Here is a 22,794-nt window from a genome sequence, read left to right as displayed (position 1 = left end):
ATCTGTCTTATACATTTCCACTATGTAAAATAAAAACAAAACACCCTATCTTTTGGTATAGCCATCACTGAAAGGTCAAGGACAAGAAAATATTTTTGTACTGTCGTTCAGAATCAGTAATGATAGATGATGCCAGTAGTTTTGCAGTGAGATGCCACTCAGATTTCCTCCTCAGCCTCTGTTTTCATCTTCTACTCTATTCCAATTGAGAACCCAATTCCTGCCCTTTGGGACAGTCATTCTGTAGCAGCGTAACTTATTTTCTGACCTATAGTCTTGTTTCCTTTGTGGTACAATCTTCTTACCATCATGGGTTAGTTTTCTTAGACAACTGACTGCTATTCTCTTTTTCTAACACTTCAAATGGCTTACCGTTCCACTTGAAAGGAAAACATGAATTTAAGCTAGCATTTGAAGGCATTCTGAAATCTGACCCCAACTTAGTCTTGGTAATTACCTACCCCCTTTACACCGAATATGCTTAAACACAATCTCTGGAGTCATTTGAAATATATTTTTTCCTTGCTGGATAGGAATACCTTATTCATGTGTCCATCTTCACCTGCAAAAGCTTACTTCTTCCGTGACTCCTTAGTGTCTTCTAGTATAATTGAATATTTTTCTCATTCCTTTCTGTGTCAGTGCTGGTTAGCATTTCATTGTGGTGTTGTGTAGGCCATGTGTTCATGGTGGAGGATTAGGTGACAGTGTCATCATCATTTTTGTCCTTTGTCACATTTAGAACAGTCTCTGTATACAGTAGGAAATGCATCAAGGATTTATTTAATTCCATTGTTTAAAATATTTTAGGATTAATGTTTTTAAAAAATCACTTAGTATCATTCATTATCTTTTTGTTTTTAAATATCTTTATGTGCATATGAAGATCCAAAATATAATTTACTAAGGATATTTACTGGATTAGTTTAATAAGACAAGTACTGTCATGGTTCTTTTGTACATAAAAATACCATATTTATTAATTGATGTGCTAATACCCGGCGCTCATGTTTTCTACTCAGGCAGAAGGAGAAAATGAAGTGAACAATGAATTGGCAAATCGAATGTCTTTGTTTTACGCAGAGGCAACCCCAATGCTGAAAACCTTAAGTGATGCTACGACCAAGTTTGTATCAGAGGTGAGTGCATCCTGGAAAGTCAGGGTTTGCGCTGGTGCTCATCAGCCTGTTCCAGGTGATGATCTCAGCACTTTAAATCTCATCTGTGAGCTGAGTCCCGAAATGTAGACATTGGATCCTGGCCTTCCTGAGGTCTTCAGGTGCACATATGTGTACTGTTTGCATCCTCTCTCCAGAGACTGCTGACAGTGCCGCGCGGTCATGGCCTGACTGGACTCTTGGTTGTCTTTTCTAATCCCATCCTTCCTCTAGTCTTTATTTTCTCGGTTTTAATAGTACCAGTGTACAAGCAGACCACAACAATTTAGGAGTTATTTTAAATTTCTTCCTTCATCTTGCTCTCTACATCTACTTCATTGAGTAGTTTTACTGGCTTTCCTTCCAAAAAAACATTGTGAATCTGAAAATTTAACCCATACTCTTATTACCTGTCTATGCCAGACCACTACCCTCTCATCTGGATCGTTGCATTTGTGTTCTGACTAGTCTACTTCTCCACTCCCGCCTCTCCTATAGTTCTGTCTCCATAGAGCAGCCAAGTAACAAAACATAAACCACATTTCCTCCCTCCTCTGCTGAAAACGATTCTGGTGATTTCTTATACTCCTAAAATAAAATGCAGGTACCATGTGTCCTTCAAGAAAGGCCCGATCCCTCTACTCTATATGGGCATGAACATCCCCCCATTCTCATGAAGCTGGCTTGTCCCCACTTCTTGTGACCGCGAGGTCCTGGCTGTTCTGCACATAGCTGTGTCCCCACAGCTCAGAACAGTGCTTGGAATCTAGGACATTATTGAGAAAATTTGGAGTTAGATTATAAAGTTGCTAATTTTTCATAGAATGCTAACTTTTAATATTCTTAATACCTTTGTTACTTTTTTTTTTCCTCCATGCACTTACAGAATAAAAACTTACCAATAGAAAATACCACTGACTGTTTAAGCACCATGGCTAGTGTATGCAGAGTCATGCTGGAAACACCGTGAGTATTCTGGCTGAATTTTGTCACTGTAACGGTACTGTTGAGATCAATTGGTATTTCACAATGCCCAAATATGAATGGGTCTTATTTAGAAGGTGGAAATAAAGTCTATTGTAACTATTGTATATGCACATATGAACAAAATTCAAATAGTTTTGCAGCTGAATGTCTGATTAAGCATAGAGATAGTTTTCAAGTACATCAGACCAGTGAGACTTAATTTGATAGTTTCTCCAGGATAGGAGTTGTGTGGTATTCTTTTGGTCAGGAAAGGGAATTAGCAAAGGTATTTAGTTATGCTAATTATAAACATGTTTCTCAGTGTTGTGTTTAAAAACATTGCCATTTTCCCAAAGGCTTGTTATTTTTCTGTTTATCCCTTTCTCACTTTTAGTTCTTTTTTTTTGTTTTTTAACATGAACCTGAATTTTCTTCTGACTGTCTTCTCTTCTCTAAAGCATTGTGATGTATACCACCATGTGTGTGTATTGGCTGGATTTTCCTGTCAGTACGCAGAGAGTCCTCCTTGGTTTTTTGAATATGTGGTAACTTGGGTTTTGCGCTACTTCAAGTACTCTTCTGTACGAAACCTCATGACGTGAGATAGCAGCTGTCACCCATTCATCTCCTTGTGTAAGGGAAGAGGTCCCGGGAAGTGAAGGGACTTGAACACAGTGGCCAATCCTACTCAGATAGCACCCTGCTTTCTACATAGATAAAAGTTCTTTTTTTCTTTCCCAATTGAGAAAAGAATATAATTGAATTTTAGTAAAATTCAAATTGAGCAATACAGTGTGTATGGACCAACCAGCCCCTAAAACATCGAACCTACTTGCTCTATTAAGCTAGTGAATTTCTCGTCATATTATTGGCAGTAGCCATTATACAGCACCCATCTCTAAACTTTTACTACAGCGCTCTCTGGCAAACAGAAGGGTATATACTCAGGGTGTGCAGCCCTCTAGAGACAGAATATGTGGATGGTAACTGTTCTGCCACCACCTCTCATTTTGTTGATCATAGTGTGGAGAAGGGGCATAATGTTAGCATCCCTGTTAGACACTGAAGGGGTGGGTAGATGCCAGCTGAAAGAGGAGTCAGCTTATTAATGAGCTCTGTGATGTTCTCATCGTCCACATCTTCTCTACCCTCTAGGGAATACAGAAGCAGATTTACAAATGAAGAGACAGTATCATTCTGCTTGAGGGTAATGGTGGGTGTCATAATACTGTATGACCATGTACATCCAGTGGGAGCATTTGCCAAAACGTCCAAAATTGATGTAAGTTATATACTGTGTATAGTTTCAAATAATTTTTATATGAAAATTACAGGCTTTTATTTAAAGAGCTAGCAGGCTGGACTTTCACAGAACTTCATCATAGTTTGTGATAGTTGTACATTTTCATTTTCTGTTTTCTTGTCATAGTTCTGAGAGCCTGTATACTGGTGGAATTAAATAATTGAAGGATAATTACACTATGGATTATCTCCATAGGTTGGTTCCTCTACATATTGGCAATAGAGATAGAAGAAATTTTCTAATTGCGTCCTTTAATTTCTTTGGCTAAAAGCTACTTTCAAGGAAAAGTTTATTTCAGAGTGTATACAAAAAGTTAGTGGTGTTTCAGTGGAAAAGTGGAAGATTTTACATGTTTTCTCCCCTCTGCTCATTCATAGTCAGTTGTGACAGTAGCCACATATCTCCTTTTCTTGTCTCAGAAATTTAGAAGTGAAGTCATGTTCCAGCTGCTTTACATTGTAGTCTCATCATGCTGTCACTGTTAAACAGCGTTCTCCCAGTGTTTGGTGAGAATGGTCTGCTGGCTTCCCTTGCATAGCTAGTTCAGGCTCGTAGCACTTTGGGTCTTGATATAGATGGCCAGCCAGTCTTTACACCTTCATGTACATTTACCTTATAAAAAGAAAACAGTTAACATTAATCGTGGAGGAATTTTAACATCTGTTCTCACACGAATGGATGTCGGTGTTATCTTCTCACTAACAGCAACTGGGTTTTAGGAAATTAAGTAATAGAATTAGTAGTAAATGGTAGGACAGAAGGTTAACCTTTGTGTCTTGGCTTCTAAAGCCCCTGTTCTTTCTGTTACACTGTGCTTTTTCACAGTGACCAGACTAATAATCTTCTCCATTTTTATTGAGTTCCCTTTTCTACCAGTTTGCAGTGAGTCCCTTTGCCTAGCTGGCCAATCAGTTTCACATGAGTCATCCTGGCTTTCAGTTCTGGTTCCGCTCAGCCCTGAAAGCTTTCTGTCTGTCCTCCAAGGGCTACTTTGACCTGGAAAGTGCCTCTTTTCCTTGATAGTGTACTTAAATTGCTACTTAACAAGAGAGTTGACCCTTAGCAAAAAACTCCTTGTTTTTCATTACTGTGGGTGATACTTTGACTGGTTTGGTTCTCAAAAAGTTTTGTTTCACTGACTGAAAAAATAGTACTACTTAGAGTTGTTTTGTTTTGTTTTCTTCCTGTCTTTTATCCCTATTCTAAGAGTAAACAATTTGGTATTTTTGATATGTAGTTTTTTGAGCTCAGTAATTGTCCTGATTTTATTTTATTGTGTTGAAAATTAACGTTATATGAAAAGCAGATATTTTACTTTTTCCATTTTCTTTCCTCTATAGATGAAAGGTTGTATCAAAGTTCTTAAGGACCAACCTCCTAATAGTGTAGAAGGTCTTTTAAATGCTCTCAGGTATGTAAATGTATGTGTACCTATGTGTAGAAGAAATATGCAAAGAGAATGTTTGATTTTTGTGTGTTTGAAGAAAATGCTTCAGAACATGAATAGCACCTAAAGGATGTATGAAAGGATTCAGAGTAGACCTAGAAGTTCTCATTTTGCCTGTGGGTAGTCCTGCTTCCAGTCATTGGTTGTGTTTTGTCATGAAGGATGTGTGTGCACAAATGAGAATAGCAGCTTTATTTCTTCCTTGAAGATTTTGGCTTTTTTTACCCCTAATAAAATAGAATTGCTTATTGCTTTTTAAAATAAAAGTAATAATGCTAATTGTAAATGAAATCCAGAAAAACTTAGAAAATTTAAAGAAAAAGAAATCAAGTGGTCTCTCCATGTTCAGATAAATCACTGCTAACACTTTAATATATATATTCTTCTAGTGTGCTTTCTTTACACATGGAGATAGTCATAGCTCAATAGGCATCTTTTTACAAAGGAGTACTATACAGTGTTTTATAACTAGCTTTTTCCCTTAACGTCTCATATCTGTGTTTTTGTGCATTTCTTATAATGAAAATAAAGCAATCATTAATGTATTTTCTTAGATTATTCTTGGGGATTGAACTCGGGCCCTTGTGCTTGCAAGGCAGGCAGCAGAACCACTGAGCCAAATCTCCGGCCCAGATTATTCTTAATATAGTTCCTAAAGCTCCTAAGAATACTGGAATATTTTTAAATGAAAATCTTAGCACTTTAGAATATCTTGACTACAGAGATTTAATTGGTAGTGTAATTTTCCTAGCCTAAAAGATGATTTTTTTTTTCATTCTTGATTATTTGGTATATAAACAAAAATTAAAGCAATTATGTAGTTTATATCATAAAGCAAAATGTAGTCTGTGTCATTTCATCTCCATGACACCTTCAAATCATTGTTAAGATTATGAAAAGTGCTATGTAACAGTTATTATTTGTATATAAGAGATCTGTTCCAGGTGAACATTAGAAGGATTAAAGAACTTAATCGAGGGCCGGGGATTTAGCTCAGCGGTTTGGTGGCCTGTCTTGCAAGCAAAGACCCGAGTTCAGTCCCCGGTACCAAAAAAAAAAAAAACCTTAATTGAAAACCTATATATGGCCTGCCTCGCAAGCGCAAAGACCAGAGTTTGATCCCCAGTTCCACAAAAAAAAACAAAAAAAGAAAACCTGTATAATGCCAAACTATTTGAACCATAAAGCTGGTATTCTCTCTCTCTCTCTCTCTCTCTCACACACACACACACACACACACACACACACACACACACACACACACCTTTTTAGCAGTGCTGGAGATTGAACTCAGGAGTGCTGTACTGTTCCCAGCACAGTACAGCCCACTCACTCTGGATTGGCTTGGTCCAGGGAAGGATCTGAGACCTGCTAGAAGTGTATTTGCATCTCACAGAAGAGAGAGTTGGGTCACAGTAGAGAGGAAGGCAATTTCAGGTCTTTGAATGTTACAGGACATTGTTGAGCAATAATATGTCTAATTTCTGTGGTAGAGATTTTATTGTGCACATTCTATGGCTCTTTTTACTAAAGAACAGGCATGAGAAAGAGGTGGGTGTTGAGAACTTTTATTTTCTGGCATTAATAGGGTACATGTAACTATGTATGCCTTATTGGTGTAGATAAAATTTTATCTTTGTGCCATCACTTTGCCCTTAAGGTAAATATTCCTTAAGGATTTTTCTTTCCAGCCTGGCAGTCTACTGTTTCTTTCTTCCATAAATATTTTCTGAGCACTTCTTATATGCCAGCACTCCAATGACTATTCATTAATAGGGAAATGGTTGGCAAGTGTCATTGTAGAGAGCATTTAATATCAGGTGCATTTAAATATCATAATAAGTGTATGTGTGTATCTGTCCCTCTCCCTCCTCCTTCCTGTCTCTCCCCGCCAAGTGAAGATTGAACCCAAGACCTCTGCACCAAACCAGTGATGGCAAACCTTTTAGAGCTTTCAGAAATACAGACAGCCCGCTGCATCATGCATGTTTTAAGTTTGCCACCACTGTGCTAAGCTGTATCCCCAAATCTCCCTCCTTCTCTTTGAAACCTAGTCTCACTAAATTGCTCAGTTGCCCAGGCTGGACTCAAAGTTGTGATTCTTTTGCCTCAGCCTCCCAGAGTGCTGCAGTTAATAGCTGTATATCACCACACCTGGCTTATGTTTTATTTACCTCTTCAAAGATTTGCTTGAATACAGGCATTTACATTTTTTAATTTATTTGAAATGAACCTAACAGTTTAAGTTTATTTAACAGAAAGATCACCTCTGTGTACTTATTTAAAATGGTAAGAGTCCATGAAGATTATACATGAAATGGCCAGGCATGGTTTTGCCTATTGTGATTCCACCTATTCCAGGCAGGAGGCAGGAGGAATACAAGTTCAAAGCTAGCTTAAACAATTTAGTGAGACTCTGCCTCAAAATTAGGCACCTGTTGCCATCACTAGTAATATGGTCCAAGCCTTAGGCATCTCTCCTTGGGTTCTTGGTGGATGCTCCCTGATGGGTCCCCCTGAGGGTCCTCATACTCCCTACTGCACTCCCCAACAGCCTGAATGATCCTTTCACAACATAAAGTCACACTTCCCCCTGCTTGATATCCTCCAGTGGCTTTCATCATGCTTAATTGCCAGACATATGAGCCAGTTTTTCCCTGTGACTGTAGCCTCTTCTAGTACTGTCCACTTTTGCTTCTTGGCTACCCCTTCTGCAGGGTTAGTGCCTCATTATCTTTCTGCCTCTGCAAGGAAGGAAGCTCCTAGAACACTGTCTACACAGGTTTTCTCATTGGAGTTCTGCTATTTGAAGGAGTCTGTGGTGAATCTTCATGTATTAATCATCCTATTATTAAAGTGTTTATTTTGGATTCTTACTTTGGAGACTTGCATGTGTGAGCAAAATATACCTGCCTGGAAATTTAAGGCACTTAGAGAACTGAGGATTTTTAGGGCTGTGGACTGTAGTAGTAGAGCTGTTCTAATACAGAATAGAACAGAGCCAATAAAGGGCCAGAGAATAAGAAAATATTTAGCCTCTGTGAGCCACATAGTGTGCTATAGCTACTTAAGTGTGCCATCCATATATATATACGGCTCACTTCTTAGAGCAGTTATTTTTCTCTGAGTAAGAGGCAGCTAATTAATTAATTTTTTTTTTCTGGTCCCGAGGATCAAACTCAGAACCTTGCACTTGCCAGGCAGGCGCGGCACCTCTGATCTACATCCCTGGCCCCAGGCAGCTAATTGTTAATGTGAGAGTTTACCCAGTCATTTTGGCAAAGTGGTTACAACTAAGTGAAGTAGCAGTTGGTCATTCTCTGGTGATGTGGAGGATGAGGTACACAACCTGCATACAGTTAAAGCCACAGTGAGAAGACAGCTTTCTGTGAGAAATTTGTCTGGCTAGTTCATTTGTCCTACTTACAGAACCCAGTGCAGAGTTTAATTCCCTAAATTTGATCAATGTTTATCTTTTAGGTACACAACAAAACATTTGAATGATGAGACTACCTCCAAGCAAATAAAATCCATGCTGCAATAACAGTTCTGGAGTAAGCACCTGCTGTAGACAGAAGACAGTATTCTGCAATGACTGAGAATGCACAGTTTTTTTAGTGATTGCAATTACTATCTCATTTATTCTTGCTTTTATTCTTTTCCTCTGTTCCTCTTCCCTCTTTTTTAATCATGTTCTTGTTCTTAAGACTTCTTTTCTGTGCCAAAATCAGTACAGTTATACTCTGAAGGGAGATGTCCTTTCAGACAGGCCATCTAAGGCAGCTAATTATGCATTGCATTGGGGTCTCTACTGAGAAAAATTCTGTGACTTGAACTAAATATTTTTAAATGTGGATTTTTTTTTGAAAACTAATATTTAATATTGCTTCTCCTGCATGGCAAAATTGCCTATTCTGCTATTTAAAAACCCTCAATGACTTTATTTTCTACTGCCGCTTTTTTCATGTGCAGCCAAAATGAAAATGTTTAAATTAACTGTGTTGTACAAATGGTACCCAACACAAACTTTTTTTAAATTAGTAAGACTTTTGTTTAAAGTTTTAAGTTTGCATTTTGACCTTTTTTGTAAGGATGTATGTTGTGTGTTTAACCTTTATTAACTAACGTTAAAAACTGTGATGTGTGCGTAGAATATTACGTATGCATGTTCATGTTTAAAGAATGGCTGTTGATGATAAAATAAAAATCAGCTTTCATTTTTCTAAGTGTGGCTTGGTTACTGATGTTTTTAGAAAAAACAAAAGTTTTGTTTCTGAAGTTTCCTGTGTATATTTTTATGGAATGCATATAAAGATTACATAATATCTCCTTTTTTCAGAGGATAGACAAGGGAGTCTTTTCCATGGAATTTTTCTCCCATTGTCTATGTAAATAATATTAATTACTTTTAACACTTTGCTGTATATAATATGACCAGGGATATTGACCTAACTCTTCTTGATTTACTTCTGTACAGACACAGTAGTAGAAAGAAAACTTGATTCTCAGTTGTCAGGAGTGAAAGGGCAACAATGTAAAGCAAAGTTGTGTGGAAGGAAGAGCAGCCCTTAAAATTGATAGCATGAGCACGAGAGGGACTCCAGCAAGAAAACAGAAGGTCGTGAAGTCACTAGTGTGAGAAAACTACTGTTTGTACTTCAGGTTCATAAAACCTAAATCATGGAATGTAAATCTCATGGTTGGGAGAAGCTGCTTGAAGCCTGTCTGATCCAGCCATGCCAGTGGCTCAGTGACAAGAGCATCTGCCGTATGATCCACTTGAAATGGGCAGCCATGAACGAAGATCCCAGAGCCTGCCCTTAACCTTCTGAATTAACAGTGCCAGGTCACGGCACACACAGCCCCACAGCCCTTCCAGCTCAGATTTGTGCTGTCTTCTCCAGCCTCCTCACTGCTCCTACTTCATACCAAGTTCTCTGGCCGAGTTCAACGGCCTGCTGTTTACAGCTTGTTTCAGTTCCTGTGACATTGCTTCCATAACTGATCTTACTAGAACCTTAGCCTGCCTTCTTCCTCCTTCATGCCTATCTGACGAACACCAGCTCTCCATCTTTCAAGGATCAGCTTATGTTACCTCCTTCATGAAGTTTGCTGGATAATGTTGGCTATGTCTTTCTGGGAATCTTCTGAGAAAATTGTAAGGATGTGTGTCTGGAGCCTGTACCTGTGACCTTATTTGCAGGTGAAATTCAGGAGCTGGAGGTGACATCTGGGATTAAGGTGGACCATAAATCCAATGACAGTTCTTAGCAGAGAAAGGAAAGCAGACATAGTGGAAACTATGGGAGGACAGAAGGAGAGGCAAGCACTGTTTATACAAGCTAAGGAAGGCTTAAAAATTGCTAGAACCACGATACCAAGGGAGAGGCCTGAAGTCTTCGTCAGAGCACCCAGAGGGAACTAATCCAGCTGATGTTTAAATTTCACACTTTTGTTTTCTAGGATTTGAAAAAGAGAGTTTCTGTTGTTGCAAGCCACACAGTTTGTAGTAATTTGTTATAGCAGCACTAAGACTTTCATACAAATATCTCATAAATTATCTGTACTATTTAAATGCACTTTTGGCTGTCTTTTCTGATACTGTGAGAATCATAATGTCAGGATCTGAGAAGATGGCATGAGAACTTCAGAGGAGAGCCATATCTTGACAGTCCTGCAGCGTCCCATGGAAGGCTCTTGCACAGAACCCAAATCTGAATAGGTGCCAAATGAATGGTTGAAGTTAGTACTATAAAAAGAAAAAATTTCAGCTAAAATAAATGTAATACAGCTACAGCCTATTTGGGCAACAGGTCATGCTCTGCATGTTGAAGAATAAGTAAAAAAAAAAAAGTCTCAACTCTAGGTCAGCAAACTGGTCAGTGGGCCAGTCTATCCACTGTCTGTTTTTGTACATCCTGTGAGCTAAAAATAATTTTAAAAAGGTTAAAAAAAAAGTAATGATTTTTTAGAAGGTTGAATATTTTGTAGCATGAGAAAAGTATATGAAATTCAGATTTCAGTGTTCATAAATAAAGTTTTATTGGAACATAGCCTTGTTTGTTTGTTATTTTGTGGGCTATTTTCTCAGTATAGCAGCAGAATTGAATTGTGACAGAGACTACATGGCCCTCAGAGGCTAAAGTAGTCATTGTCCCTCTACAGAATTGTCTTATCCTCCCCCAAGGCAAAAGAGCAAGTTTATTTTCGAACCTAGATGAACAGAAATCCAGTATTGCACTGTGATAAAAGGAGAATGAGTTCAGCTTCAAGTTTCTTACTTGCTGCTCAGCCCAGTGAGAGCAAATGGGCATCTTGTCTCTGGCCAAAGCTCAGCTCTACAGTTGTGTCTGCCTTAGGGATGAGGATTGTGGGTCTGGGAGCAGTCTCATCAGGAAGAATGCTGGCAGGAACCAGCAGGGTCTGTCTGCCCGGCCTGCTGCAGACAGGTGTGAACCAACTGTGGTGTAGGTAGATCTTCCCACTCTAAGCTGACCTCAGTTTGCCCACTGCCATCAGCTCTAAAACGTGTTTAGCCATCTTGTACCCTACCCCTATGCCTCTTGATGATAATAGATTAAGCATTATGTCATCTCTTCTACCACCCACACCAGGATTGTCTCTCCCCACTCCCCCACTTCTGCATCCCTCCTTGTGGCTGAGTGACACTTTCAACCTGCTGTGTTTTCATTCACAAGATTTGGATTACAAAGCATTCTGTACTCTTAATATTGTGTCAAGTATTAGACTTGTAAGGATCATTGCAGTTTGTGCTCAAATTTAGGTTTTTAAAGTTGAAGTGCCATTCTGGTTTGTTTCATTTGTGGTTGCAGAAACTGCCACACGACTGTGAGGAAAATTCTAATTCCTCACAGCATTTTTCAAACTCTTTAGAATTAGCTATAATCAAGGGCCAGGGATTTAGCTCAGCGGTTCGGTGGCCTGCCTCGCAAGTGCAAAGACCCGAGTTTGATCCCCGGTACCAAAAAAAAAAAAAAAAAAAAAAAAAAAATAAGAAAAATCCCGGAAAAAAAAAAAAAAAAAAAAAAAAAAAAAAAATTAGCTATAATCAGAGAAAATTTATTGGAAAGATCTGTGGATTCAGTATGAGACCCAAGCCTTTCACTTCTTTGGAACTTTTGTTTTTCTTATGTAGAATTAGAGAATTAAAACATAATCCTTTCATATTGTTTGATTCCTTGTCATAGACATATCTCCTCTGTATTAGCTTCAAAGGTGTCACTAGTGTGAATAGCTAAAGCATAAGCTTCAGGCAGTGGGTCTGAATGTTATTCTGACCTCTGTCGCTCAGTGTGACCGATTAAGTCTCTCTTGTCCTCACAGGGCACTTTCCCAACTTCTGCATCTCTAGGGTGGCCCTGAGAATGAGACCAGTTTATATCCACCATGTCCTATGCACTAGGAGGTTGTTGGCTTTACACAGCTCAAAAATAGCAAGGACTTTATAAAGAATATGGATTTGTCTGCTTTATATTTGGCATTTTAAAGTGCACAAAGCAGTTGTTTCCTATCTGAAGATGCTGTGTGAAGATCTTGTGGCCTTTGGATACATTGATTTATTTCTGCTCCTGAGCAGCCCAGCCTTGGGAAGTGGTGCAGTTGGACAGTTTGCCTGATGGCATGTGCACCTCTGGGGAGCCTGTCTTTGGTTACAGCTGTCAGTCTCCTTTGTAAGAGGGAGGTACAGGCAGGGGAGTAATGGATTACCCTCAAGACCACCACAGGCCTGGCTCTTGCTCTGTGGCATTGGAGGCTTAGAGCAAGGGAGTGACAAGACCTATTTGAAAAGCAACGCTTCAGCTGCCTGATACAAAATGGAAGACAGGAGCAGGAAACCAATTAAACAGTTGCTGTAATTGAGACAAGAAATGGTACCAGGAATAGTGGTGCATATCTATAATCCCAGCATTCAGGAAGCTGAGGCAAGAGAGTTACTTCAAGTTCGAAGCCAGCCTGGACTGCATAGTTTAAGGCCAGCTTGAACTACTTGGTTAGAACCTATCTCAGAACAAGATGGCAGGTGGTTGCAATGGATGTGGTGACGAGTGAGCAGATTCAGGACGTGTATTGAAGGCTTCCCAGCAGACTGGGTGTGGGAGTATGATAGCAGAGTAAAAGTGGGCCTGGCTTTGGCTGGAGCACCTGGAGGGATGGGGGTCGGGGATGGGAGGGCTGCAGTGGATCAGACTGCAGGAGCAGACAACAGGAATCTTCCTGGGCTCAGCACTGCTCTCCTTACCAGTGGAAGGCCTCAGTCCACAGAGTCGGGTGGGCTGGTGCAAAGATTCTGCAGGCAGGGCTCAGGACTGGGGGACAAGATGGGCCAGGTGGCCCAGTGCAGAGACTGCTGTGCTGGTCTTAGTGCCCAGTCTGCTTTTTGCTGGGACTTACTGGCTCCACCTTCCCTGGCTGTAAAAATAAGTTCCCCAGTCCCACCCCAAACCCGCAAAAGCTGCCAAGGCTTCCAGTCTGTCCCATGTGTGCTTGAGCAGCTGTGAGAAGGGTAGAGCAGGTGACGGCCCCAGCAGCTCCAGCTCACAGCCCTCCACCAGGCTCAGAGCCAGGACCACATACTCAATGTGCAGGGCCCAGAAAGACTTCTGACAGGAGAAAGTAGATTGCTTCCTCCATCTGATTAAAGTTGTGCTCTCAAATGCTTGCCACCTTTGAGGAACCTTCAGAAGGAAGAGAGTGGTCTCTTGAGCTGGGGTGCAGTCACAACTTAAAGGAGAAATTTACTGTGGCTTATAGTTTTAGAGGGTTCTGTCCATAAGATGGCCGCAAGGCAGAAACATCATGCTGTAAGGGCATGGAGGTGTTATGGCTTGTGTTTAGATGTCCCACAAAGCCTTATGTCATAGGTGGGGCTTTTTCAGAGGTGGTTGGATCTAGTGTGTGCTGGAATTGATTCATGGTGCAATACAAGGTTCAAAGGCACTGGGATTAAGGGTGTGAGTGCTACCTGCTCTGAGTAGCCTGATTAAGATGAAAGGGAACAGACATACACTGTTAAGGTTCCTTGTTGGTTTTGGTCCCTTGTGCATGCTATGAACTAAATAAATCTTTCCCCGTTAACTTTGGGGATTGGGTATTTTGTCTCAGCAATGAGGAAAAAGTAACTGAGACAGAAGAAAAGGAGGCATAGAGAGAAGCAAGGAGCCAGAGACAAAATACACCCAGCTTACGCCCCCAGTGACCCCTCTTCTGACCCAGCCCCACCTTCTAATAGCACATTCAGTAGTTTAATCCACTTATGAACATAGCTGTTTCATGATCCAGTCACCATCCCAAAGTGTCACCTCTGAACACCTGTAATGAATAAAATTTGAGATCTCTACTGTAACAGACAAAAATGAAGGACCTTGCGTTGAACCACAGATTGCTCGAGTTCTCTCCCAGATCCTTTAACGTGGTGTGACAACAGCCCTTCCAATAATCAGAGAGGTCCTCTTCCAGCTTTAGGAGACAGGTGTTCTTGCTAGTAATGTCACCATTGTCGTGTAATTTCCCCGGTGTCCTTTGTGTCTAGAGTGATAACCAAGGGGTGGGCTGAAGCCTCTTTCAGGGTGTTCTGCCGGTGAGCTACATTCCTGACCAGTTTTCCCACTCCCTGGCATCTTACTCCTCCCTCCCATAACTCTTTAACATCCCTCCTTACATCTCTGAACCACCCAGGCAGCTGTGGGGCCTCACCATGTCTCTCAGGTTCTTCAGAGCCCCTCTGCCCTCCAGCATGTCCAGAACCTTGTGAAACCTGACATCCTGAACATCTTTTGAGTGCTAGGCCAGTGCCTCCATTTCTGGAAAAACTCTTTGTAGATGCTTGAAATCTGCCCGAAGGCAGGAACACTGTGATGGCTTAATTTGATAGCCAGCCCAACTGACTGAGAGATGCCTCACAAGTTAGCAAAGGATATTTGGAAGTTAGTAATGGGAGTTTGCAGAGACAGTGGGCAGCTAACTGAGGGGCTTCCTCAATAGGCTGGGGGCTTGGGTGTGACAAAAGCAGGAGAAAGAGGAGCCCCTTCAGCAGGCTCTCTCTTCTCTACCCATCTCTATCTCCTTCTTGCTGCCATGCGGTGAGCAGCTTCCCTCTACCACTCCCTTCCACTGTAAAGTTTGTGCCTCATCACATGCTTGAAGCAATGGAGCCAGCTCACCATGGACTGAAACTTTAAAACATGAGCTGAAATAAACCTCCTCTTTTTAAGTTCTTATTCACAGATATTTTGTCATCACCTTGAAAAGAAAACTAACTGAAACACTGACTACAAATGTTCAGTTAGAGCATCCTGGTGATGATAGTCCTTCCCCATCAGTAAAATCCAAGCACCCTTTACCTAGCAACCCAAAGTGTCTGCAGATGTGGTGTGGGAGCTCTTTGTGCCTCTGCAGTTTCCCTGGAAGAGGCAGAGACATGTCCTCCCACCCATACCAGTGTTTAAAGACTCTGTGAGATGAGGTGGTCAAAGACACAGAAGAGCATGCTATGGTTCGTGGCTGGAGGAAGGTTCCTGGCTTGTCTGTTGGGGTGAAGTTCTAAAGGGCTTTTATTGACCATCTGAAAGGAGTCAGACTTCCCTTGGTGCTGGGAAAAATATCTGACACCCAAAGTTAAGTGTTCCTTTAGTATAGGAAGCTAAGTCATATAGAAATTAATGTATTGTCAGAGAGGGATTGGCCTTCAAGGAAGTCAACACAAAATTAAAGACATCAGAACTGTGGCTGGTGGTACATCTGAAAAAATGCCATGCCTCAAGCTGAAAATCCAATGGCCAGGCTTACATGCCTCCCTAAAGGTTAAGCAGTAATTTTAAATTATAGTGTAATTAGCACCACTTGGTCCTGTAAGTCCAGATAGGCATCAGTCACCCAGGTGGATGGCCAGAGTATCTAGGCCCACCCCTTTTCAAAAATACTTTTGTTCTTTTTGTCTACACTTACTACATGACTCATTTCTCTATTGGCTCAATATTAGCTAAGCAGCTATACTTGTAATCTCATAGGTTGATTGTAGTTTTGACCATGTTGTACTCACATTGTGACTTTGCTGTATAAATCACCCCTGACAAATCTCGATGGCCACCCATTCAGGAGCCCTCCTGGAAATCCAGGAGCTATTTTCTCCTTATTTCCAATAAAACTCTGCTGACTTCTTTTGGTTCTCAACTTCATTCTTCAATGGAATTTGTAGGACCACAAATTTGGCACATTTCACATCTAACAGGGCAGAGTTACATTTGTCCTACATCATTTTGGAGGTCCCACCAAGATAATTGAAAGCTGGTATTTGGTTTTGTTGTTGTTATTGTTTTGTTTTATTTGCTTTTGTTTCATAGTACCCCTAAATATTTTGGCTGGATTCTGGATGGTGATTCATTTAGGTAATCAAAAAACTGTCATCTGTTGTTCACTGATTGCTTATGCTTTTTGTTGGTTGCTTGTGCCATATTGAAAGTGGAGAGCATGGAAAATTGTGATGTCTTTGTATTTGGGCCTTCTTTGATAAAGCAAACAGTGCTTTGTATTCCTTACTTGACTTGCTTGGTAGTTATGAGATGGGCCTGTTACAGACAGCTTTTAGAATGGTATTTGGCTGACAGCTGTATGCAGAGGCTACTGACAGGTTTTGGAAGTTCACCTCTTTCAGGATGGCTGTTATTAAAGTGTGTGAGGAAATGGTAATGTACTTCTCTGTGCAATCCTGAAAATCTTTTTTCTTTTTCCTTTCATTGGAAACTCCTGATCTCCTAGAAAAATTAGTGCTCATCTAAAAAGGGCACCAATGATAGATATCCTTTATAGACTACACAACCCCCATCCCTGAGTTAGGAGGGAGTCAGAATTCATGCTCACCCAGGAAGGCATACATGGGTTTTGGCTGACCTTTGCCTAGATGGGGGCTTCTTATGCAACTATCAAGAAAAGAGAGCTGGGCATGGTGGTGCATGCCTGTAAGCCTAGCACTTGGGAGGCTGAGGCAGGAGGATCTCTGTGAGTTTGAGGCCAGCCTGGGATACATAGTGAGTTCCAGGTCAGTCTCAACTATATAGTGAGACCCTGTCTCAAAAAAAACAAAAAACAAAACAAAACAACAAAAAGGAAAGAAAGAAAAGAGAGGCTTTCGTTCTGAAACACAAGTGGAGAGAACTGACCTCTTGGTGATACCAAAGGGAGCTACTTTCAAAAGCAGACACACTTATGACCCCAAAACAATAAAGCCTAAACAAACTCTCCACTCTGTTCTTTGACTTTCTCTTTCCTGCTTTCTCTCAGAAGTTTAACAGGCAGTCCTTCCGGTTTTCACTGTTTAATTTTCTGCTTGGCAATGTAGTTGAAGTCAATTGTAGCTTTTGTCTTTGGAGGTGTGTTTTGCTAAGAACTGAAGACACCCTGGGAAAGCATTTGGTCATGATTGTTTTTCTGTTCTTGAGAGGATTAGCACTTAGTTCTTGTGCCATGCACAGAGTCCCTCCCCCGAGAAATAATGCAATTTGCAACAGCAGCATTTTATCCAAGGTAATTCTCTTCCTTGTGGCTGCTGGATTCCAGGGCCAGGTTTCTAGAATGGTGATTTTTCCCCTCCCTGCAGCACTTTCAGAGTGAAGCTAATCTTCACTGTTCCCTCTGACTTATCTCTGGGCCATATTCTTAAAACCTGGTGTAGATTTAATCTTGAAGCTCTCAAAGAATAAATGTAAAAATTTTAGTCCAAATTATCAGCCTTTGTTCCTTTAGGCAGAACTGGAATGAGAGAATATCTCATTCCTTTCACTTTTCCCTCCCTTAAAAATGCTGCTCCACATGGCAGACTTGATTTTTATAGCACAAATGAGTTGATTGATAGAACAAAAGTATCTGGCTCCTTTCCCCAAACTATCTTTCCATTCTGGTGCTCATGCTTTGGTCAGACATGCTGTAATCTCTTAGTAAATTTATTTATTCTTTCCCAGAGACTGCCAAACTCCACATGATCATGCCAGTGAAACCAGTGATGAGTGTGCTGGACTCCTTTTCCTGGGGTCCCCTAGATTGACCATTTAAAGGGAGTTTCATCACTGCTAAACCCGAACATGACTACTGTCCAAGTCCCTTAGATTTGCTCTCTGGAGAAGGCCCCTGACTGTGGTCTCCCTCCACTGGACTTTCTCAGCTCCAAGCAGTTAGACTACACTCATTCTTCCTAACTGTATTCTTCCTTAACTCATCAGAGGGGTAATATTACAGGCAGCGAAGTTAGATAGAAATTGATATACACTCAGAGAAGGACTGGGCTGTCGAAGTCAGCACAAAAATTAAAGACTTCAGAATTATGGCTAGAGGTGCATCTGAACAAGGCCAGGCCTCAAGATAATGCAATGGCTGTCTTTCCTTGGCGCAATGGCCTTACGCCTCCTGGGGGGATAAACAGTAACTTGAAATTTTGCTATACATAGCACCACCTGGTCCAGTAAGTCCAGACAGGCATCAGCCACCTGGGTGGGTAACCCACCCATCCATTCCCAGAAAAGCTTTTGTTCTTTCCATGTACCCTTGTTATGTAATTCATTTCCCTACTAGGTCAATATTAGCAAACAGCTATACTAGTAACCCTATAGATCATTGTAGTTTTGTTGTAATGTTGTACCCACATTATGACTTTGCTCTATAAATCACCCTTAAAAAGGGGCCTTGGTAGCTACCTATTCAAGGCCCCCCTGGAAACCCAAGAGCTATTCTTCTTCTGCTTGCTTCCAACAAAACTCTCCTGATTTCTTCTTTTGTTTTGCCACTTCATTCTTCAATGTAAGGGCACCACACATTCTCAGAGTGAATATTTCCTACTCTTCTGTGTTTCTTAGAATTCATCCTTTGATTTTGGGGAACAGAAACTCAGTGTATCTGACATCTAACAGGTTGGGAGTTATAATATTTCTTCTATATAATTTGGAGGTCCAATATTATTCATGTATTAGAAGTAGCGCAAGAAAATAATCTTTAGGAAGATGGGATGATTAAGTAATACAGTACAACCAGAAGCCTGTACTAGTATATCATAGAGAACATGGTTCTCTAGAAATATCACCATAGGGGCCTCAGATGTGCAAATGAGCGTCAGGACTTGGAAGAGAGCCCAGGACCAGGGTCAGGGAGAACATCCCTGGACTGCTTCTCTGGGGGTGCTTTGTACAGCAGATAACTAACATTTTCAGCACCAACTCTGTCAGGCACCACACCCATGTTTTATAATTCAACCTTGCAACTATCTTTGTTTAAAGGTAAACAGAAGAGACACTTAGGAACAAAAATAACTTTCCCTAAATATTGATGTCCCTTCCACTCACACTGTATGTGTGTGCGTATTTCCCATCAGCTATTTTTTTATTTTTTATTTTGAGATAGTAAGCCTCTAAATTGCCCAGGCTGGGGTCAAATTTGGGATCTTTCTGCCTCAGCCTTCCAGAGTAATGGGATTACAGATTGTTGCCACCACAGCTGGTTACTCCCCACATCTTTAAGTGTCTCTTGGGAGGGACAGCTATTAAGACAGGATGATCATGTCTCCAGGTTTTCTGTAATAGCCTCTCACGTGCATGAAGGCAATGTTTCTCCTGTGGACAATGTTTCAATTTTTCACTTTATTCTTTTGCTTCCTTGCCTGTTCCTACTCTTGCCCTACAGGACTCAGCTTCTCCAGCTTCTACTTATCTCCCTTGGTTCTCTGAGAACCAATCATATGGGTCTCCTTCTGCATCTCAGCGGGGCTGGCTACTCATCTGCACCTTTGACCTTTGCTATTTCTTTCCCTTGGGTTCCCCTCCAGTCCTCACCAGAGATATCCTCTCATCACTCATGTGTCACTCAGGTGTCTCCATCAGGTGACCACCAACTAAAGCAGCCCTACGTCCAACTCTCTAGTGTACCATTCCATTGGATCTCATTTGGGGCTCTTAACTGCCCTCAAACCATGCAACATGAATACTGTGTACACAGCAGATTTCCTTCAACAAGGAATTTGGAGAATGTCTTCAGGGATCATAGCCTCCCTAACAAGATGTTGTGCTCAACATAGGTTGATCACGGCCTCACAGCTGCTGCTTTGTGCCCATCCTCTGGGAAATGTCAAAGTGAAGCTTCTGGCTCTTTATTCTGATAGTCTTGATCTTCACCAGTTTTAAGGCTAATCAAAAACCGTTCACTGAACCCATAACTTCTCAAACAGCTGTGTTACTTTTCTCTGACATCTAGAATACCTGCAGCAGGACAGGGCCCTCTGAATGATGGTGAATAGAAAGGGCTGTGTACATAATTAAAATGTGATATTTCAAGTCTTTAGCTTTTACAATGCAAATTAGGGAAAGTAAAAGTCAATGTTGGTAAATTTTACTCATGGTTGTTATGCAAGGAGCCCAGCTCTGAGTTGTGCCCCTGTGGAGGGCATAACAGGTGCCCAAAGCAGAAACAGGTCTTCATGGGACTTTTATGATTAGTGGGAGGAAACAAAGGCAGTATAAGCTCAAGGAGAAAAAATACTGATGGAACCAAATGTTGCCCTTATGAGTGTCAGTTCCAGGATGTCCATAGGTCCTGCAGGTGTGACAGTCTGTTTAGATAGGTGATGAGCTCAGTCCTGTAAAACTGGGGGAGTCATTGGAAGAGATGTGGGTTTGGGGTACATGTTGTCTTTTTAAAAACAAATCTCCTTTATCTTTAAAGATGATGGCAAGATTGGGTCACGTTTTAATATGACTCGTGGTTGACACAGGAGGTGTTAGGTGTACTAATTCCTGTGATATCAGAGCTTCACATGTAGATATATTGGGGTTTTGCTCAGCACCTGGCACTGCCAGGGATCCAACACTTTCCCTGAAGCTGACCCTCAGTTGTGGCTGCATGCATTGTCATTACAAGGTGGGGATGAGCCGGATGAATTGTTCAGGTCTTGGTTTCTGGAAACCAATGAATCACAGACTTGTTCAGCTGGTTTTCTCGGTGCACAGAAGGGGCATGGCTTCCAGAGGACCTAATGCCTCTGATCACAGAGAGCCTAGGGGACACAATCAAATTCTTCTGCTGGGAGTTTTGGCTGGGGAGGACTTGAGTACTGAGGTTCTGTGACTCAAACTCAGGACCATCCTGGTCTCCTGGAAGAGAGGGGACCTCCTGCTGCTCATTTCCCAGAATACTGCATGGAAAACTGAGTCTCATGCGGGGGAAGAAAACAGGAGAATTACACTGATGTGCTCCGGAGTTTGTGACGACGTCTGCTTGTCGTTAGATCTGAAGTCCAGAAGGGAGACTGCTCAGCTGCACTCTTCTCTTACAGGACAAAAGTGATAAACAGTGTGGTAAGTGTAATGGGAGCAGGAAAGGAATGAGGGAAGACACACACTGAAAGACAGAAATGTTCAGGATGGCTTGTGGGTCAAAGATTGTTTCCTACAGAATTTGGCCAAGAAAGGAGGAGATGCTTTTTCCTTACATTCTGCCTGGGAGAATTAAGAGGGAGTTCCTGAGAGTGGGTAAGGCTAGGGGCTATGTCTTTATATGTCAGTGTCCAGGTCCAGTTATGGAGTTCCCATTGCTTTACATCCTCATCAACATTTGGTGTTTTTATTTGGGTCATTCTCATAGGTGTGTGTGTGACCCATCACTGAGCTTCCCTCTGCAGTATTTGTTTTTAGCTTTCAAGGCTACTTTATTAGATTCACCTATGCTTTGACTTACTGAATGTTCTTCTCATACAGCGCCCTGTCATTGATGGCAGTGATGATGATCTGTAACTGTGTATGTATTTGTTAGCAAGGTCATCTGGCAAACATTTGTCTTTATCATTATGCTGGGCTCTAAGCGATGAGAGACCATTTCTATTTTACTCATATTGGGAATATTCCCAGGACAGGGCTTGGCATCTAAGAGGTATTCATTAAAAGCTTGCTGACTGAGTAGTAACTGAATGAACAAGTCCACTTACATATGTTTACCTTTGGGAAGGGAAAATCTTGCTCTTTGTACCTCCAGCTGACTAACTGGGTGCTCAATAGTTTTCTTGACATTGGCAGTAGCAGATAGTCTAGGAATCTCATCACTGCTCCCTGATGGTCATCTGCTAGGTAGTTGCTTAAGTACAAGTTAGGATCCATTCCAGGCATCTTCCGTGTGTGTGTATGCTGCTTGCTTGTGTGCTTGTGATGAAGACCTAAATCTCTTTGGGAAGGTCTCAAACCACTGTGTGTCACTCTCTTTGCATGACATATTTAGGCCCATTTAGTCCCTTCTGTAGGAGTGAAGGGACTCCACAAGGAAAACCCACCTTGTCCTCATAAGTACACTGAACACACCCAGAATGATGTGTACATGCACACTTCATTCTCTGGAATTTTTCAACCACCTCCCCTTTCTTTGCCGTGACTCATGGCTTCTCATGTCACCTTCTCTGCTTTCTTCACACCCACTGCTCCATGCCTCCCTTCACTCACCTCACTTCCTGGCAAAGAAGCCAGCTAAGAATTGCTTTCATGACTTGTACACAGCACTTTCTTGAGCTGCTCTGAGTGTGGGAACTGTGAGCTCTCATAGGGACCACCTTGGCCCTTGCTCTTTTCGTATATGTAGCCTTGATCTTCAGTAGAAGACCAGGATCTGATCACTTCTCCTCACTTCACCTGCAATATCTTGATCCAATTCACTGTCAAATTTATGTCGATTATTGCAAAACCATCCCAACTAATCCCAGCTAGTCCCTCTGCCTCCACCCAGATTGCCTCACTGCAGCCTCATCACCATTGTTACCACAGGGAAGATGTGAAAATGTGTACCAGATACGTCACTTGTGGACTCAAACCCTGTTGAGGACTCCTATTCTCATAGGAGGTCAGAGAGAGAAGACAAAGATCAACTGGAGCCAAAAGGGGAACAAT

At 41.4% G+C, this 22,794-nt stretch overlaps 1 protein-coding gene across 10 annotated transcripts in view; it reads left to right on the top strand.

Moving 5' to 3' along the window:
• The window catches only part of Cyrib (CYFIP related Rac1 interactor B), a 113,719-nt gene extending 102,771 nt beyond the window's left edge, over positions 1–10,948 (top strand). For 3 of the 10 annotated variants that reach the window (XM_010642867.3, XM_010642868.3, XM_010642869.3), the window contains 5 exons: positions 1,023–1,139; positions 2,044–2,123; positions 3,279–3,405; positions 4,767–4,837; positions 8,354–9,099. In XM_010642867.3, the coding sequence (XP_010641169.1) occupies positions 1,023–1,139; positions 2,044–2,123; positions 3,279–3,405; positions 4,767–4,837; positions 8,354–8,417 (459 nt within the window). In that variant the 3' untranslated portion in view covers positions 8,418–9,099. Of the gene's footprint in view, positions 1–1,022; positions 1,140–2,043; positions 2,124–3,278; positions 3,406–4,766; positions 4,838–8,353 lie in introns of all 10 variants that reach the window. The other 7 variants (XM_010642871.3, XM_010642872.3, XM_033760855.1 and 4 more) reach the window with 5 other exon arrangements.
• The last annotated feature ends 11,846 nt before the right edge of the window (positions 10,949–22,794 follow it).

This window comes from Fukomys damarensis, unplaced genomic scaffold (genome assembly GCF_012274545.1).
Source record: "Fukomys damarensis isolate Sample0158 unplaced genomic scaffold, DMR_v1.0_HiC HiC_scaffold_5, whole genome shotgun sequence".
In the NCBI taxonomy this organism is placed as follows: Eukaryota; Metazoa; Chordata; class Mammalia; order Rodentia; family Bathyergidae; genus Fukomys; species Fukomys damarensis.
The sequence above is the reverse complement of the archived record's forward strand: the minus strand, read 5'-3'. Positions and strand labels throughout refer to the sequence as shown.